Source organism: Pocillopora damicornis, chromosome 2 (assembly GCF_964200805.1).
Source record: "Pocillopora damicornis chromosome 2, jaPocDami1.2, whole genome shotgun sequence".
In the NCBI taxonomy this organism is placed as follows: domain Eukaryota; kingdom Metazoa; phylum Cnidaria; class Anthozoa; order Scleractinia; family Pocilloporidae; genus Pocillopora; species Pocillopora damicornis.
Genome location: NC_142671.1, coordinates 24,573,120 through 24,591,278, shown reverse-complemented (window position 1 = coordinate 24,591,278; position 18,159 = coordinate 24,573,120). Strand labels below are relative to the sequence as shown.

General features: G+C 37.2%; 2 protein-coding genes across 4 annotated transcripts in view; one reads left to right on the top strand and one right to left on the bottom strand.

Annotated features, from left to right (window-relative positions):
- LOC113669666 (sideroflexin-2) overlaps nucleotides 1-124 on the bottom strand; it is a 13,857-nt gene extending 13,733 nt beyond the window's left edge. The window contains exon 1 of the mRNA XM_089195227.1: nucleotides 63-124. The gene's annotated coding sequence lies outside the window, so the exon portion shown is untranslated. The remainder of the gene's footprint in view (nucleotides 1-62) is intronic.
- The window catches only part of LOC113669667 (PAN2-PAN3 deadenylation complex catalytic subunit PAN2), an 18,600-nt gene extending 441 nt beyond the window's left edge, over nucleotides 1-18,159 (top strand). For 2 of the 3 annotated variants that reach the window (XM_027185738.2, XM_089195221.1), the window contains exons 2-32: nucleotides 412-578; nucleotides 2,326-2,446; nucleotides 2,629-2,703; nucleotides 2,891-3,009; nucleotides 3,123-3,195; nucleotides 3,862-3,930; nucleotides 4,657-4,801; nucleotides 5,130-5,212; nucleotides 5,632-5,705; nucleotides 6,247-6,297; nucleotides 6,830-6,926; nucleotides 7,018-7,096; nucleotides 8,358-8,423; nucleotides 8,694-8,788; nucleotides 9,254-9,382; nucleotides 9,768-9,917; nucleotides 10,322-10,377; nucleotides 10,698-10,843; nucleotides 11,378-11,484; nucleotides 11,743-11,841; nucleotides 12,428-12,561; nucleotides 13,189-13,291; nucleotides 14,151-14,288; nucleotides 14,495-14,554; nucleotides 14,992-15,082; nucleotides 15,158-15,312; nucleotides 15,831-15,916; nucleotides 16,235-16,292; nucleotides 16,777-16,956; nucleotides 17,248-17,341; nucleotides 17,759-18,159. In XM_027185738.2, coding sequence (XP_027041539.2) covers nucleotides 412-578; nucleotides 2,326-2,446; nucleotides 2,629-2,703; nucleotides 2,891-3,009; nucleotides 3,123-3,195; nucleotides 3,862-3,930; nucleotides 4,657-4,801; nucleotides 5,130-5,212; nucleotides 5,632-5,705; nucleotides 6,247-6,297; nucleotides 6,830-6,926; nucleotides 7,018-7,096; nucleotides 8,358-8,423; nucleotides 8,694-8,788; nucleotides 9,254-9,382; nucleotides 9,768-9,917; nucleotides 10,322-10,377; nucleotides 10,698-10,843; nucleotides 11,378-11,484; nucleotides 11,743-11,841; nucleotides 12,428-12,561; nucleotides 13,189-13,291; nucleotides 14,151-14,288; nucleotides 14,495-14,554; nucleotides 14,992-15,082; nucleotides 15,158-15,312; nucleotides 15,831-15,916; nucleotides 16,235-16,292; nucleotides 16,777-16,956; nucleotides 17,248-17,341; nucleotides 17,759-17,931 — 3,273 coding nt within the window. In that variant the 3' untranslated portion in view covers nucleotides 17,932-18,159. Of the gene's footprint in view, nucleotides 1-411; nucleotides 579-2,325; nucleotides 2,447-2,628; nucleotides 2,704-2,890; nucleotides 3,010-3,122; nucleotides 3,196-3,861; nucleotides 3,931-4,656; nucleotides 4,802-5,129; nucleotides 5,213-5,631; nucleotides 5,706-6,246; nucleotides 6,298-6,829; nucleotides 6,927-7,017; nucleotides 7,097-8,357; nucleotides 8,424-8,693; nucleotides 8,789-9,253; nucleotides 9,383-9,767; nucleotides 9,918-10,321; nucleotides 10,378-10,697; nucleotides 10,844-11,377; nucleotides 11,485-11,742; nucleotides 11,842-12,427; nucleotides 12,562-13,188; nucleotides 13,292-14,150; nucleotides 14,289-14,494; nucleotides 14,555-14,991; nucleotides 15,083-15,157; nucleotides 15,313-15,830; nucleotides 15,917-16,234; nucleotides 16,293-16,776; nucleotides 16,957-17,150; nucleotides 17,204-17,247; nucleotides 17,342-17,758 lie in introns of all 3 variants that reach the window. The other variant, XM_027185739.2, reaches the window with a different exon arrangement.

The following is an 18,159-nucleotide window of genomic DNA, read 5'->3' as shown; positions in this document are numbered from 1 at the left end:
TGTTTTATTCCACGTATTGTGGCAGCTGTCAAAAAAGTGTAAAACTCAGTCTAGAAACTTACATTAATTGAGCATCATCATCTTTGTTCCATTTGTAGTTAGTTTTACCACAGCTAGCCATCTTCATGACTGCAGAAGGCAAGGAAGGCTGTATGCAAAGATTCTGATATGGGTTTTATTCCAATTCTGACAATGGTCATTGCAGGTGGCCAAATAGCATTCATTTATAAAGTTTTCCTTTTTTTTTTCCAGAATTTTGATAACTTATAGGCATCTTCATAGTTGCATCTAGTCTAAATAAAAAACATAGGGACCATTGGCCTGATTGTCTTAAATATCCTGTAAAACTATTGTTAATATTGTGGTTTAACTCAGCATAGCTCTTAATTTCAAACCTTATTTTTCATGAAGGGTTACTTGACCTCTTATTTTGGACCAGAACTTCAAAAGTACACATCATTTAAAGTTCATCATGGAGAAATCCGTCACATGTTAGTCAATGATCATGGGATACTGTCTCTGTCTAGTAACAAATTATGCTTCTCCGCTCGTTCTGGACTCAGAATCTTTAACCTGAGGTGAGCAATAATGAATTCTACCTTTGTGATTGAAAATAACTGTATTAATGCAGACTGATTAAGAGAGCCAGAGAGAGTCAATGGCCTTGAATTTTTGTGCTATCAAGAAAATTGTAAGGAAATTTACTTATGATCAGTTACCAACAGCTTCATATATGTGAAATATGTGGACACTTGAGGGTTTAATTACTAAATAAGTCAGACTTAACTGGCTTGGCTGGTGGAAGTTTGAATAGCATGTGGAATTTATACAGTTCTGTCTACCTCTTGCTTTCATTTCTCCTTTTTAACTCGTGAATTGCGCGCATGCGCAAGAGCGAGTTATAGATACGATGTGGGGAATGGAATTCGCTCGATTGGTCGATTCCTGTAAACTTTTTTTAGATTTTAGGCTTTTGAGTGCATTTTATAGTTTTTGGCGAGCAATAAACAGACGAAATGGTGACCTTTTTTGCTAAGAATAGTGGTGGGGTGAAAAAGAAGCCAATGATAATCTTAAAAGAGTTTTTTTTTTCGTTTAAGTTTCAACAAGCGGCGCCAGCGACTGGCAGGCATGCAAGGATTCACACTGAAATAACAGAACAACCTTCGTTTTTCATAAAATTATAATTTACAATCCTTGAACTTGAAAACAATCCCAAGATTCATTGAAAATATCACTTACTGCGAAGCGCTCGGAGTTTACAGATGATCAAAAGCTTTTTCTGTTATAGCGTGAGATTGAGGACAAAATTGATCATTACGTTTCGTCGCGTGTGTTTTTCCTGTGTGAAGCAACAGAAGATGCCGGCGACTGACGAAATAACAAGTGAACACGAAAATCAGATAACACCTAAACAAACAATTTTAGCTACCGATTTCAGTGAATTTTTAAAGAAAAATTTTCTTTTAAGTTTTTAAGACAAATTGAAGATTCCATATACATACAACGTACTAAAATGCGAAAGTTACACACCACGAAATTGATAACTTGGCCTGAAATGAAATTCTATCTTGTTATTGATTATACGTTGCCTAGCACGTGACTTAAATCTACCCAGGCGGAGATCCAAAATGACGGTGGCAGGCTTGGCTTAATTATATCACTCAAAACTCGTCCCCGTTTGTCTCATTTGATAAAGAGGGAATCGTTAATGTTTTCATTAAGACAGTATTGCCTTGATTTTCTAATATTTACAACGAAAGACAGTAAATTTCACTTTTCACCCACATTTACTTCCAACCTTTTCTTTTGAACCAGAAACAAAAATGATAGACGTTTAAAACACATGACATCATCCACCTTGTCAAATGTAATAGCATGATCATTTCAATTGTAATGCCTTCTTATCCCAACGTTACTTTGTTTCTTTGCTACATTAGCGAACACTGAACTACTGCTCGTACTCTAGATATGACAATCAACCACAAAATTCCCTAAACCAGATAACATTAAACATAATCTAAAAAATCATGTGTCAATTCACGAGTTTGCTCACAGAGCACTTTGATTTTTATGTAGATACTGATGAGGGTCCCTTGGGTTTCTGCTGAATACGTGTGTTACCTCTGACCCTTTCCTTTGAAAACAATGATGTTTAACACTAAAGCAAAACTAATCTGTTTACTCCCTTCCGAGGGACACAACTGCTGTACATGTATGATGCCAAAATAGGTTTAGAACCTCTATTTGTTATTCATCATTCTTATTTTTTAGTAAATTTGTGACTTGTTTTATTCTAATCTGAATGTATTTAAATATCTGCAGTGGGTCTGATCTGTCAGACATGCAGTGTATGTTTCAAAAAGATGAGACACACTTATGGGTTGCTGGTCACCAGGGATTGATGGTAGATGTTGACTTGAGAAAAGGAGTCATTAGTAAAACGGTAATGAGTTGGAACAGGCTTTTATTCATTTCACTGTTAAATATGCCATTTTGCACAGTGTCATCATGATAAAAACTTTTTGAGTATCTGATGGATTTTCTTAAATTTGTTTGATTGAAAGAATAGTGTTACTAGCATGCTTTTCCTTACCTATTGAAGACAATACTCTTTTTTTTTATTAGATTGAAGTTGATCCTGGTACTGTTGTGATGAAACAGTCTAATCGTTACCTCTGTTGTGGTGATACATCTGGCAAGGTCTGTTCTAAACCTTACTCATATAGTTAATCATAGGGCAAATATTAAAGAGAACATAAAACTTTATGGTGTGAGGAAAACTCATGGCAATGTCAGAAATACTTTTAAATTTGTACAAGGATGATACTGCATGTGAGAAATAAGAAATCAGGATTTAAAATTTACACTTTTTGTCTTTGTTTAACAGGTGCGGCTAAGGGATCCTTCCTCTCTGAAGTCTGAGTATGTGTTAGAAGCACACACAGGAACCCTGTCAGATTTTGACGTATCAGGAAACCTTTTGGTTACTTGTGGGTTCTGCTCTAGGTGTGATATATGTCTGTTATTTCATATACTCTAACACTTAAATTGTTACTCTAGGTTGTCTTGCTGTAAGAAAAAATCCTATGATAATTTCTTATTCAATTTTTTCTTGTTAGAATGGGACATTTAGCAATAGACAGATTTCTCATGGTGTATGATCTTAGAACACTGAGAGCTATTCCACTTCAGGTAAAATATCTTATATGCAGATGATTTACTATTATTTTGAAATCACTTGAATGTATGCTTGAAATGTTCAGCTTAGAAAATATCCAACCCCATACACAGGGATTTTTGTTGTGACTGTAGCTGACATTAGTCAATCCTTTTCAGTAATACCCTCACCTGTAAAACTGCACCATAGGATTGAATGTTACCTTGACCTCATCAAGTAAGATATGAGTAACTAGGAAATTGAAATTTTGTTAAATGGCTACCTCTTTAAAAAGAAGTTGATTTGCATGGAAGCATGTTGCCTGAGAGAACATCGAACAATGTCAAACCCAGCAATGTCTTCAATTGGTGTGATCAATTGCAGTTTCCAATAAAATGATTATCAATTCATCTTTTTCATCCATTCCCTCAACTAAAATACCTGCACACACCTAATGAGAATCCTTTTCTACATCAATATCTTGACTTCCCCATTAAAAAGTTTAAAACATCCAATCAACAAGAATTGAATTGTGGCTTATTATAAGTTGTTACCAATCCTGATGTTACTGTGAAAGTTTGTTTGCATGCGATTGAATATTATGTCTATTTCACTGTTAAGGTTGCCATTGATCCATTGATGTCAGTGTGAAAGTTTGACTGTATGTATGCTATTAAATATGTGTCAATTTCACTTTTAAGGTTGCCATAGATCCATTGATATTGAAGTTTGTACCTGCATTTACATCAAGAGTAGCAGTGGTTTCTCAGGTCTGTTCAATTTTTAGTTGAGTCATAGGTTTCTACCTAAGTTACGTAGGTTGAAGAAAGTTTTTTTGGCTCAGAGGCACTAAGCAAGGGCTCTGAGAAACAAACTCTTGCAGGGGTTATCTGGCCCACTATGTTAAAATTATTTAGTTTTGTGCACTTTAAGTGTTTGTTTGAAATAAAATGTAATTGATTATTTCATAATTGGCATAACATAGATGAAGTAATTGCCAAAAGAAATAATTAAAAGTCAAAAAGCAAAGCAAAAGGTGCTGCAATTGAACAGCTTGTTTTATTTGTGTTTTGATCTTCAATTATGTTTCTGAATAACACTGTCTGTGAAATATCTTAAATAAATGCCAAAATGCATAAAGGTGAACTTCTCTGAAGTTGTTTCAAGGAGATATCTTTTACAGGCAATGTCCATCATAGTAAATTGTAACAGATATAAAAAACACCTTTCGTGAAATGGACAAAAGAGATGATAATGTTAAACAAGCAAAACATGGCATTGATGATGATCACCATCCTTAAATTTGAAAATGAATGAAATGCTTTTTCTGCACTAGCCTTTGAGTTTCATTTGATCAGTTTTTCTTGTTCATTAACATTTCTCACTTAAAGTACTCTCCTTCCAGATTTTTTGTATGCTCACAAACAACAGTTCTTACTATTACCATGTTTAGGTATATTATGTACTGAACCTTTCATTGTCTAAATTTATTTTAGAATGGACAATTTCAGCTTCATGAACCAGGTGGTCTTGTGACGCAGTCATCAATGATGGTGTACCATGTTAACACTCATGGCTCTTTATGCACCACTTTTGACATTTCTGCAACATGTCAGACCATGGTATTTGGAGATGCAGGAGGTAGCTTGTGCATTTTAGACCCCATGTGAGAAATAAGCATCACAGAGTTCTGAGCTGCCACTGTTTTAGTTGCCATTGGAAATCAGGAAAAAACCTTGATGGTGAAACATTGTGTAGTCAAAGCGAGATAAACATTCCATCAAATATTTCTTAATTGACATGCTCCACTGTTTTCTTCGATGAAAATTTGTCTCTTTCATTGATTGCCCAAGCATAAGCCTGGAGATGTTGTGATTAAGTGTTGGTAAGCAGTTAGAATGATGTGTAGAGTATTTCTGAAATTGTATTCTGTTCTTATACAAGTTTTCCTTGTTTACTCTAACACCAGGAAATACACATCTCTGGGGGGACACTCAGGAAAAAGACATTTTGTTTAACATGTATTCAAGGGAAACAGAATTTGCTGCTCCTGTAAGTGCAAGAGACTGCTTCCATTATTTTAGTCATGTACTGTAGTCAGAATGAGAAAACAGAATAATATGTCTCTTCATGTACATTTGCTTGCAGTGCTTCATTCATTGGTCTCTCACACATTAATTGTCCATCATACATTTTGATTGACATTTCATTTTCCTTAATCCAATATGTTTGACAGATTTTAGACTGGTGTTGTCTCACATTTCAATTTCTAACCAAGTTTAAGTTTTGCAGTGTGTCTCAATTTTTAAACAGAACCACATATTCACCAAAATTGCAATCACCCTTATCTATATGATGATATTGTTGGTTAGTTGTCAATATATTGAATAAGGCATAAAAGAAAAAATACTGCTTGTTGCTGCTATTTAATGTAGGTTTTAACTCATAGTATGGAGTTGTTTGTGTGGCAGATTCCTCATCTTCATCCTTTGGCCATCGATGATTATTCTATTCCAATCTCCACTTTTCCTCTTCCTATGCCAAAGTGAGTTGTTGTGTTTGTTGCAGTTTGGGATCTTTTTGGTTTTAAAGTTTTATGTGCGTGGGTGCGTAGTCTTGAGTCAAAGGAATTGAAACTCAAACTCTTTAAACTAGGGAATCATAACGCATACTTTCATTTATAAGTAACAATTATACAAAGACACCAGTTTTCTTTTGTGTCTTGCTATAGTCTTAGTTTGATTCGGACTACTCTTGTGTTCATGTATATTACTGCCCCAAAACATGCACTTTGATCAACATTAGAGTTAACTATTGAGATCTTGGATTTAACATTGCAATGACCTCATGGAGAAATTAGCTCAATTTACTTGTCAAAATGGTCTCTTGAGACCTGGTAAAAATGTGAATGAACATGTCATGAACATGGCATAAGGGTCTGTCATATTTAGCAAATGTTACCCTCAGTGATCCACAATTTTTCTCCCCTGTTTCCTGTAAAACTTATCTATACCAAGGAGTCAACACCATTATTAAGAAGATACTAGGGTTCACAACACTCATGTGACAACATTTTTTCTCCACAGTGGTCCACTACTTTCTGACTGGCCAGCAGAAAATATGGTGTTTGGAGACAGGTACTGGTTGGGTGTTTAACCAACTATTTAAAATGTATTTGGTGTCCATGATTTACAATGAATTAGGGCAGTAAAAGTTATATGTTCCAATGCGGCTTCCTTTCCCTCCTCCTCTCCCTTCTCTTAGTTTGCTCTCATTACTTTCAGGTGTGTCTGTGACATCAATTTGATTGATAAGAAATATGTTGCTGAGTTATTAAGAAAAGCTTGTTAGCTATTGCTATATTGCCATCAGTTCCATTAAGTTTCATACAGAATGCTTCAGACTCTGCCTTTTATTCACAAGATTAACATTTCAGATTAAAATGTCAGGACAGCCAGATTTGTTCTAAGCCTAATGTGGCTGGATTGCTGTTGGCCTAAACTTTTTGTGGGATTTTTGCAACTCTTAAAAAATTGGTCTGTAGAGTTTTTTTATTATTATTATTATTATTATTATTATTTTAAAACTGAAATTTACCCATCTAAGCTGTAAACTCCTTACTTATTGAAGTGAGACCATCAAAATTTCCTTGTCTTCATTTTGTAACAGGCCTACTCCACCAATTGAACCTGAAATTCTCCGCACAATGGTTGTCAGGCATTTCATTGGTTATGCACCTAACCCCGGAAGCAGAAAACGTAATCAGGTATTTTTTATGCAAATTTGTATTTTACAGTATGATATTAGGTGATAATCTCTTTGTTATTTGTCAGTTTTGTCACCTTGTATCATTGTAGGTAGCATACCCGCTTAGAGATTTATCATTGAATTCCCAAGAGGAAGAAAACAGTGTGCCAGATTCACCCATGAACAGAGGTATTGTGACAGTCAGGATATCTGGAGGTCTCGCCCCATTGCAACTCCACCTATTATCACCTTTGCAAGTTTGCCCCCCTGTAGTTTTCCCCCACCTTAACCAGTTCCAGTTCTCCCCAAAGTCTTTCAACTCGTATCCTTATGGCAGAATGTATTCTGCTGAAATTGTAAAGAATTTTGATCAATATGAAATTTCAGAGCAAAATCATAACAAAGTGCTTTAAGTATGCAAATTAGCAGCCTTGTTACTGCATGAGTGATCCAAAGTCACTAAATTACTGTGGTCTTTATCTTGCTGGCTTGACACTATTTTATGTTAGTATCCAAAGCAAATTTAAAGAGTTAGTTTCATGAACAATCTAAACTAAAATGGCTTCTTAAGGAGCTAAAACTGATTCTAAAGTAAACATGTTGCTCAAAACATTTCATGATTTTGACAGAACTCGCAGGCAAGTAAAAGTGAGGGGAACTCACAGGCTAGATAAGGTCTGGGTAACCTTGCAGGCCAGTAAAGGGTGCAGGCGAACCCGCTTCACTTTAGGAGGCGTATTCGCAAAGGTGGTAGGGAGTAAACTAGCAATGGGTCCAAACTTCCTATTCCTCATCTATCCCTTTTAATATCATGAAAGGACCAGAAAAGTTTCCAGATGGGGATTATGTGTGTGTTGGAAAGAGTGAGGATGTCACACAGCCTCGGTTGCTCAAGGCTTCACAAAAAGGAAAAAGGGACAAGGCATTCCCTTTCTCCTTTGCAGGCATATGATGTGACGTTGGGTAGGAGAAGCTTTGAATGCTACAGTTTTTTTCCCCATTTCCATTCCTCTTGGTAACTTCAGTATGTATTAATTCATCTTCAACCTCCAGTTGTAGTTGTATCCAAGTGGTTTAGTATTGGTGTGCCTTTGCTGCATGCTTTGCTAGAAAGTCCTACATGTAATCTGATTGGCTGCCCTACCCGCTATCAATTCTGCAATAGATTATAAGTGCAATGACTGGCCTAACTGTGAAAGGTTGAAAACGAAATAAAATAAAACCAGGAGTAGGCTTTGTGTGGTTGTTAACTTTTGCATGACTATTAGATGTAAATTTAAAAAATTATAATATATTTTTTGATAATCTAACTTTTAATTAGTAATTAGAGAAACTTTGTTTTAAATCAAAGTGGACGTCTGTAAAAACTCTTAGCGTGAAACATGACTTTCTTGTCATTATCACTGTCATTGTTTAACCTTACACTTTTACTTCTACTGATTGGCTTCAGATGATGATCCTGGAAATGTGATACCAAAGCACTACAGAAGAGTAGAGATCAAATACTCAAAACTTGGTGAGTTACATGCCCACTAATAGTGTTCTTTTTTTCCTTTGTCTCCTTTTTTTGTCTTTTTTGCTCGTTTTTATCGTTTTTAAATAATCATTATTATTATTAATATCATTATTATTATTATTATTATTATTATTAGATATAGCAAATGATAAATAATTGGAAAATAGGACAGGCCATTATCCTTTTCATACATGATGGTAAAGCTCATGATCAGTTTGATTAAGTATTCTGTCCCGTTCAAATGTAATCTTTACTACTATGTCATTTCAGGCGTTGAAGACTTTGATTTCAAGCACTACAACAGGACATCATTTGCTGGTTTGGAGACGCACATTCCAAATGCTTACTGTAACGCCATGCTGCAGGTAAAAAAACTAAAACGGTAGTAGGCCTTCGGCATAGTGATATTTCACATTGTCTGAAGTCTTCTTGTGGTCTTCGAGAACTATTTTACATCACTGAGAAAGGTAAATCTTTAAGACAAAGGATTATCAGATGGGTAACTCTAGAATGTGCGGATACCACGGAGAGATTCACATGGTTTGCAAATGATGCGTAGGTCAAGTTTTTGAAATTATACTTCAATAATACGTTTCAGTGGTGTTTACGTACCTAACTTAGTCAGTTAGTCAGTCATTCAGTCAGCGGTTGTCAGTCAGACAGTTTTATTCAGTTGTCCTCGAGAGCTATCGACGCCTCAGTAGTTTTCCTTGTTAGACTGGATATAAACGAATACAAGGGAACTAAGATTTGATTATTGGTACTCACCTCTTGGACTTCTTAGTCACTCAGGCACTAAGTGCGTTACTTCTACTTTTTTTCCTCTTTAGCTCTTTTATTTCATTGAACCGCTTAGAGTGGGAATGCAAAACCATTTGTGCCATCGAGAATTCTGTATGGCGTGTGAACTTGGTTTCTTATTTCACATGCTGGACATGTCCTCTGGACAAACCTGCCAGGTGAGACAAGTCGTTTGCAACTGCATCTTTGCTCCATGACCGGGAGAGAGAGTATCTATATTAATCTTCAACTCAGTGGCATTTTTTGCAAGATAGGCTTGGTCTTCTTCCAGCACAAGAAAAATGGGGAGATCGGTACTTCGTTACCATAATTCATTTTGCATATGTTGTGGCACTGCAACTATTTCAACATTGTTATCCCTTTTGATGTGATGTCTGACAATGTTTTACAGAAAAAAATCTTAAGCTTAAAATTGCTACTTGTCTTTAGGTATCACTTTCCCAGAATTGTGGAAAAAGTTGTCTTTTTAATTTTTTCTTTGGTCATAAATATACATTCTAGCTGAGTTTTATCGGAGCTGACCGTGTTCTTGTCGGCTCGTAGGCCAATAACTTTCTCCGAGCTTTTCGTACCATTCCTGAGGCAGCAGCGTTGGGTTTAGTCCTGAACGATGTCGATGAGTCCTTTGGAAATGCTAACTTTCCTCGCTTGATACAAAGCTGGTTTAGATTTGTTCTTCAACAGATGCATCAGGTAGGTGTATTGCATAAAGGGTGTGAGTTTCTGAAGAAACTGTGGTGATGTGTCGGTGGGAGAGTATAACAGGGTAATTTAGAATTATCATTTGAGTTGATAATGTAAATTGGCCACCGTAAAGAGCGTTAGCCCTTCGTCATCCGGTCTGACGAAGGGCTAACGCTCAAGACTTCAGCTTTGAAACCCTTTACGGTGGCCAATTTACGTTATAAACTAAATTGATAATGGTAAAAAACCTAAGTGTATTGCAGTTCGTTTGCGGAACAAAGTCCGTTTACGCGGTCACGTTGTAATAACATATTCACCAAGATTGCCTTAATTCCTATAATCAAAATTGTAAATATTTAGAAATATCCTTGGTTCAAGTTAAGGTTGTGCGTTTTTTATTCCTCTCTCAACAGGACACTCTTGAACCACCTAACGTATCGGATGGAGAAAAGGACGATATACAGACTACGTGAGTACGAGAATGTTAAATATATAAAATGTTTCGATAGCTTTGTTCGTTTTCGTAAATTGTTGGAAACCCATTGGTTGACGGATGTGTCTTAACGGACTATATTGTGTAATTTTTGGACACAAACGAGACAAACAAATGCACTAACGGCTGTAGAATTATCACAGAATTGAATTTCACCTTTTCTCTACAAATTGGTTAGTGTGAAATCGTCCACTTCGACTAACCCGCTGCTGACAATTTTTCCTCTCACTATTTTTTAATCAATATATTCCTATGCGTACAAATGATTTCCTTCTTATTTTGCTATTGTTATATAGGACTGGCAAACCTCATCAGATGTCTTTAATTCAGCGACTGTTTGGATCAAATGTTCAGCTACTTAGTCGGTGTCGCTGTGGTAAAGAGTCCAAAAGAGATTCAACCACATTGCTGTTCAACTTAGAATACCCTGAAATGTGTGAAGGTAAGATGGCGCTGAGCTTCATTCAAATCGACTGAAATTATAGACAAGCGCATTTGAGGGCAGCTCTGATGTCAAATATTCCCTTGTCTTCTCCCAACAGAAAGCTTGCTCGACAGAAACATATCTAAATTGCAACAATGTCAGCGTCAACGTTGTTCCTCGCTATTTCAATGCTTTTAGTACGCTTCAACGTGGTTCCTCTCTATTTCTTATTAATTATTACAAAATAAGCCATAGTAACGATGCCTGGTTAATTTTCACCGATTTATTTTTACTAAATTTTTGATGAAAATTCATCGTGATACATTATGTTGTTTCAATACACAGATCTGCTTCAGTTTCGAACACCTGGTTAATGCCCTTGCCTGTTTTATTATCTTGATAACGTAATTTTCTTCTATTTGAGATTTTATTCTTAAGTTTGACTTTAATTTTGATTTTACTTTTGACATAAACATAACTGTAATTTTAAAATTTTAATTTATTTGAGTATTTGAAAACAAAGTAATAATGTTCCTTTTATCGTCTGCCCAGAAAAGCAACAGGGTCCAGTGAGCTTCGAGTCAGTGATATCGTCGAGTTTGAGCCGTGAACAGAGTATGCAGGCTTGGTGTGATCAGTGCTCAAGATATCAACCCACAGTAGGTTTTACTTGACACACTTACATGTGTGGGTAATTGTGTAAAAGAATGCAGATACCTAGAACTGTACGCTTTTAAGCAAGTGGAATCTGTTTTGTTGCTTGATGTCTCTCAGTGATCAGCATCGTGTAGTATGCTTCCATACATTTGCAGTTGTAGTACATTTTATAATCATATTTTGTTTCTCAATACATTTTTTGATGAAGATAAAATAAAAATACAGTCTGGATGCCTTGTCTCAAACTTTCTTCGATATAGGTTCAAAGTCGCGAAGTTAAGAATCTACCAGACATCTTGGCTCTAAACTGCGGTATGGAGCATGCCAAAGAAGTTGAATTTTGGAAAATACAGCAACAGGTAAATGCAGTTGAACCCAGTAAGAGACAACCTGGCTAGTTCGAAAGAAGTGTAAACCTAAGAGACCGTTAGACATATTGGAAGCCAAGTCGTTGTACAGCCACAACATTGAAATGTAGAAATTAATCTGCTACTTTAAACGCGCTTTAAGACTAAGTCATTTGAAGTTATTCGTGGATGACCTCTACTAACCCAACGGGTAACCCCTGATATTGAAGTAGAATAATGCGAATTGGTCTCGTGCTCTTTTCTGATAAACAACTCCGAAAGTGACAGTGGTCGTCTACAAAGCGTTATCGTTGACGGGAAGATCCTTTTACAGGGATTCACCAAAAAAATGCTAGAGCAGAGAGGAGACAGCGATTGTTCCCCTAGGTGAGGTGCACACCAGAGAGGGTTCCTTGTGAGCATAATCATCCACAATGAAATCAAATGAGTTAAATTCCTGTGTCCTCTGCAAATGTCACCGAAATCGTATGTTCGTAACTTGAATTATCGAAGCACCCAAACTTAACTTTGCACAACACGTGGATCTCGGTTAACTTCAAAAGCATATTTAAGTTTGAAAATAAAACATTTCTCCTAGTTACTAGATCCGCCAAAGCCCGAGGAGAAGTCCACTTCCCTTCCATCTTCCGGCCGTTTTTGTCGTTATGGCAACACGTGCTCCAGACCAGACTGCAAGTTTAGACACGATAGAGATGTTGCATCGGAAAGTGGGTATGTGCAGTCAAACATAGAATAAGTGGGCGGACATAAAATCTTGCCATAAAACGTAGTAATTTATAGGAGGATTAGTTATGAGTTGTCAGAAGCTACCGACAGATGGCGGGATAGCGAAGTAAAAGGTACAGAAAACAGGAAGTTTTTCAAATTGCCCCTTTTCCTTAATTGTGGGCTTGTCGGTGTTATTTATGACCGCTAGCAGTCCCCCTTAGACAATAGAAAACTTTGTGTCGCCCATTAATTCTGAATCTTAGACCACCTTCTCATGTGTGTGTTGAAATTGTACGATTGAGATGTTCGAGGCGCAACGTGGCATTAAACAGTGAAAAACTTTGTGATATACGAAAGTGCTGTTTCAGCAAGAACTCTGTGGACCGAAATGGTTTTGCTTTAATTTGAAATTCAGCCTATTTCGTTGCACCTATTTGAGAGTATTCTGAACTGTGCATTGACTGATCTTTCTTATTTTACTGACTGGAGTGTCTTTTCACTGGGCGGTGTCACTCTATAGTGGGGTTCAAAACGGTTCAGTTCCAGCCGGGCGAAGAAGTGCAGTTCTTTTGTTCCTTGCCATTTCACTGATGTCCTGTTCTACGAGTGATTAAGTTTATTTTTCACTAGGCGGGTGGAGGTTCCCGAGGAAGAAAGACTTAATGGTTGGGTTCCACTCTCGATAATGATATCGTTTGACTCCGGTAAAATGCAAGTGACCAAGATTGATGAGGTACATCTACTTTCAAGGTGTAAATTCTTCGTGTTGTTATTATTTATTTTACTCTAAGAAAACCAAGGGTACGATATTGCAGCATCTTACATAATGAAAAGATCAATCCTCTACAAATCTTCTCAGCCTCTCGTGCACCAAGCAATTTTTTGTCTTCTGTTACTCTCAATACTTGATGATAGCCACCAACCTTTGTCAAACAAAATGCAAGCCGGGGAAAGGTTAACTGAACCTTGACAAGTCTTTTTGATAAAATCTCCTCTCCTTCTTCCACCAGATTAGCTGTTTAAACTCAAATATTAGAGTTTCTGATGCTGGTGTTGTACTGAAGAAATGTAAAATGGTTTCCGTGTTTACATAGCCTGATGTAAACACTTGGGAGGTTGGGAGAACACGAGATAAGCGAAGGAAACCACGACACGAAGCGTAGTGGTTTCCAGCTTATCGAGTGTTCTCCCAACCTCTCAAGTGTTTACATCAGGCTATGTAAACACGGAAACCATTTTACATTTCTTTTATAAAATAACTAATGAAAGAGGAACGAAAACCGTGTTTACATACGCTCATGTAAAATGGTTTTATGGCCAATCAGAACGCACGTACTATTTGAATTATTTTCTAATTCTATTTGTTTGATAAAGCTTTTCAAGAAGCTTCGTTGAATGGGGGTTTGTATTGGTGTAACTGGTGTTCTCACCATATTTTGACGCTTTTTGCGATCTATTACTGAACAGTTGCACGTGAAATCTATTTGTTTTATATAATAAGTAAAAACCAATCAAAACGTGTGTACCCTTCAGCTTCTTCTACAAGTGTATGTATTTCTCTCTTTCTTTTGTTTGAATTTTTACTTTTTCAGAATCAGAAAGTAAGATGTTCGGAAAATGAGGTCGTGTACGATCTGTTAGCAACTGTGGGCCATGTGCAGGACTTCAAATCGGGTGGAAACCTGGTGGCTCACATTCATGTTGGTAATACCTACCACAGTCGTAAAGAGGTTCGGGCGAGTCTCAAATAATCCCTAGTTGTTCGTGTCACATGAATGTAGTGATAAATCTTTTTTCACGTTTGGACTGAAACATTTTGTGCGAACTCTTTTTAAGAACAAAAAAATACTTTTTTTTCTGCATGAAATCCTAGTAAGTTTCTGGAGAACCAGCATCAATGTTCCTGTTCTTTTTTTTCTTTTTTTCTTTTTTCTAGGGCGTGACATGCAGTCAGTGGTACTTATTTAATGATTTCGCCATCACTCCTATATCACCAGTAAGTTACAGCTTTTTGGTTTAATGATATTGATGACAAGTAATATATTTCAGTTGAATACGATTTAAAGAATACATCGTACAAATAGTGTCATCTGCGGATAAAAAAAAATACGTAGATATGTCGCTTATTCTCTTTTCATGAACGTATTCTGAGAAGCAATCATTTGATTGCCTTACGGGCCGGAAAACGCAGGGCGACACGTCGTTGGGACAAGTCACGGGGCAAGTCTCAGCGACAATTCGCTTCGTGAGAGAATAACCCTTAATTAAGCACGAATTTTTGGTACCGCAACAATGATCGGAGTGATAGAGGGAGTAACGACTTGCTTTGGAAGCAACACACGCGAGGCGTTTTGACGTGGAGACCAGCCATAGCGACTTTGACCTTCTGTGGCCTAGCCTCCATAAAATGACGTGGTATTTATATTTCTGCAGAACGATGCAGTTCATTTTTCGTTAGATTGGAAGTTACCATGTGCTGTTGTTTTTACAAGGAGAGACATAAATGGTCGTCATGAAACTGCAAGTAAGTAGTAGATATGATTCAGTTTGTTTGATGTGATTCATTTCAACTCATTTATATTTTCCCTTGTCACAATAGTCCGTCAAAGAATCGATGACAGCGTTTTGTATCAGGACGTGTCCCTTGTCAGAAGAGGCAGCGTGTCCCGTGATTTCACCCCCCTGGGACCTGATGAGCTGCCGAAAGAGGGAGATCTTGTGGGGCTAGACGCAGAATTTGTAACACTGAATCAGGTGTGAACCATTCTGTATAATTCTTGAAAACAGATCTGTGGGATTCTTGTACCGCTCAAGGTCTTTGAAGGGCTTGAAGTTGTCTTTATATTATTTACAGTCATTGTGAACACATTTATTTATTTATTTCAATCTCTGCAGTTGGGTTGTTCGAAAGCTGATTGACACCAATCATTTGTTAACTACTTCGTAAAAACCTGCCCGTTGCAATCAATTTGAATAAATGCTCAGAATGCTTTGAAAAATCCACATTGAAAATTTCGTAACCCAAGTGTGACTGCAGTCCTCACTTGTTGTTCTTAAGGTCCTTAACATTTGAAGTCAGTGGGGAAGTTCTACCGTGGTTGAAAAACTAAAATCTGTGTAATTCCCTGCGTTTTTGCTATCACTAGGAAAGCAGTGAGTTCGTCACTGATCGAATCCAATTTTCCTGACGCATTGACAGGTTGGGGGGGCGAGGTAAGTGCACATGTGGGTACTCAAGCAGAACCTTATTTAGCAGCGTGTTAATTTTTTAGGAGGAAGCAGAGATAAGAAGTGATGGCACCAGGTCAACCATAAAACCAAGTCAGATGAGTGTAGCGCGTGTTACCGTCGTCCGAGGGTAAGAATGCGATGGTCGTTACGTCTTGTTACCTTCGCGTTTATTCCCATTGCATGCATTGAAGAACAGCAATTAGAATTAGAGTCTCAAAAGACTACTTTGGATTGTCCATACTAACATACACTGATCAGTGATGTGACATTCTTGTAAAGGTACCTTACTTAGTGTTGATTTAATTCACGACCCTACCTTCCTCTTTTTATGGAGTGTAAATATCAGCTGCATGGCGGCTGATCCCTATTGAGCATTTTAACGAAAAGTGCTCGTTCTGTTCTATCTTGAATTTTCGTGTTACTCATATTTTCATTTTTTCTGCAGAAATGGGCAATTGACTGGTGTACCATTTATTGATGACTACATTTCAACCACAGAACAGGTTAGTCTCATTTCTTGCAGATATTGGGATATTGATTTCAAGCTATTGCCATCTAAACAGAGGGCTACATCACCTTGAAACTTTAGCTTACTGGAAAACAGTTATTTGACGATTGTCTAGTTGACATTTTCTTGCTAAAGCTTAGTGATTTGTAATAAGAGTTTCTTCCCTGACATAAACCCACGACATGAATGGCCTGACGTGACGCAAAAAGCGTGAAGAACACGATTCGCTATCTATTCAGGCTTACTCCTAAAATCCTCAGTTAGTTTGTCTTCCACGGCATGGCGTGATGCGTCAAGTCGCGAAGAGTGTGAAGAATAAGAATCGCAGTCTATGCAGGCGTCCGGCCAGAAAGGTTTGGCAAGGAGTAAGGTCGCTTGATTGTTTCCTATTTGTCGCTGTTCCTCGCACATGTTTAAAGGAGCTAAGAAAATAGGAGGTTTAAAATGGACTTTATGATGATTCGATCTTTGCCTTTCAGGTTGTTGATTACCTAACCAAGTTTTCAGGTATAAAACCAGGGGACTTGGACGCAACAATGTCTTCCAAACATCTCACCACACTTAAAACTACTTATCGCAAGCTGAGGGCTTTAGTCGCAAGAAAAGTGAAGTTTGTTGGTCATGGCCTGAAGAAAGATTTCCGAGTCATAAACATATTGGTACGTTATGAGTATAGAGAGGATATGATGTTGTTTTACGGCGCGACAAAATCATGACCCATTTACCTATACACTGCCATACTAAACCTAGCCAAAACTAAGTTTTGTTACTGATGGTGTTCTTATTTATTAACATCTTTTTACGTCTATCTTTTTTTTTGCTTTTGGTTTGCTGATACATGTTGTTGTCATAGTTGCTGTTGTTATGTTGTTGCTGTTCTTCTCCTTCGTCGTCGTCTTTTACCAAGTAGGTAAATTTGTGTTCTATAAACGAGTTGTTGTACTTTCTAGGTTCCAAAAGAGCAAGTATTTGACACTGTGGAACTCTTTCATCTGCCACGTCAACGATTCATTTCCTTGCGATTTTTGGCCTGGTATTTTCTAGGTAGATCTATGAATACTGTAAAACTTTGTTGCCTGATGTCTTTTATTTGGCTTATACGACCAACTGACTGACTTTGGTTTAACGATTGATTTATTGATTGAGTGAGTAACCAGTTGATTGATTGAAATATTTATCTATTCATTTATTGGTTGATCGTACCACGGCAATTTAGCTCATCATTGAGTTCTCAGTTGCACAGTGGTAGAGCAACATAGCGCGGAATCCCAAGGTCTGAGGTTTGACTCCACCTGGAGGACGCAGACTCTCTTTGTCCCACGCTTTGCCCCACGCTCCAAGACAAAACGAATAAAAGATTCCTTTATTCCATAACTCAACTGGATACGAGCCAATTTTGTAATTCTACTAGCTTCGAATTTATAATTGTCCTTAACATTTTATTTGTCATGTTTACTGCAGGGTTAACAATCCAGTCAGAAACTCATGATAGTACTGAAGACGCCAAAACAGCCTTACAACTGTACAGGAAATACGAAGAGTTGTCTTCAAAAGGAGAGTTTAGAAAAGTTTTGAAACAGCTTTACGAGGATGGAAGAAAGTCTGGATGGAAAGTTGAAGAAAAGGATTATTAATACCTCTAATGCCTTTTAGTTTGGAACGAGATGAGCTGTTTTTTTTTCAGCATCTATTAACGACGACATTCCTCATGGCTCAGAACTGTGTACATATTTACAAGATATTAAATTATTTATCAAATGCATCAGCTCGCTGTTATTTCGTGCTATCGGAGTTAAAGACATTTAGAGAAAAAAAAAGTTAGCACTTGACCCTACATTTAATAAAAAAGGAATACTGGCTTG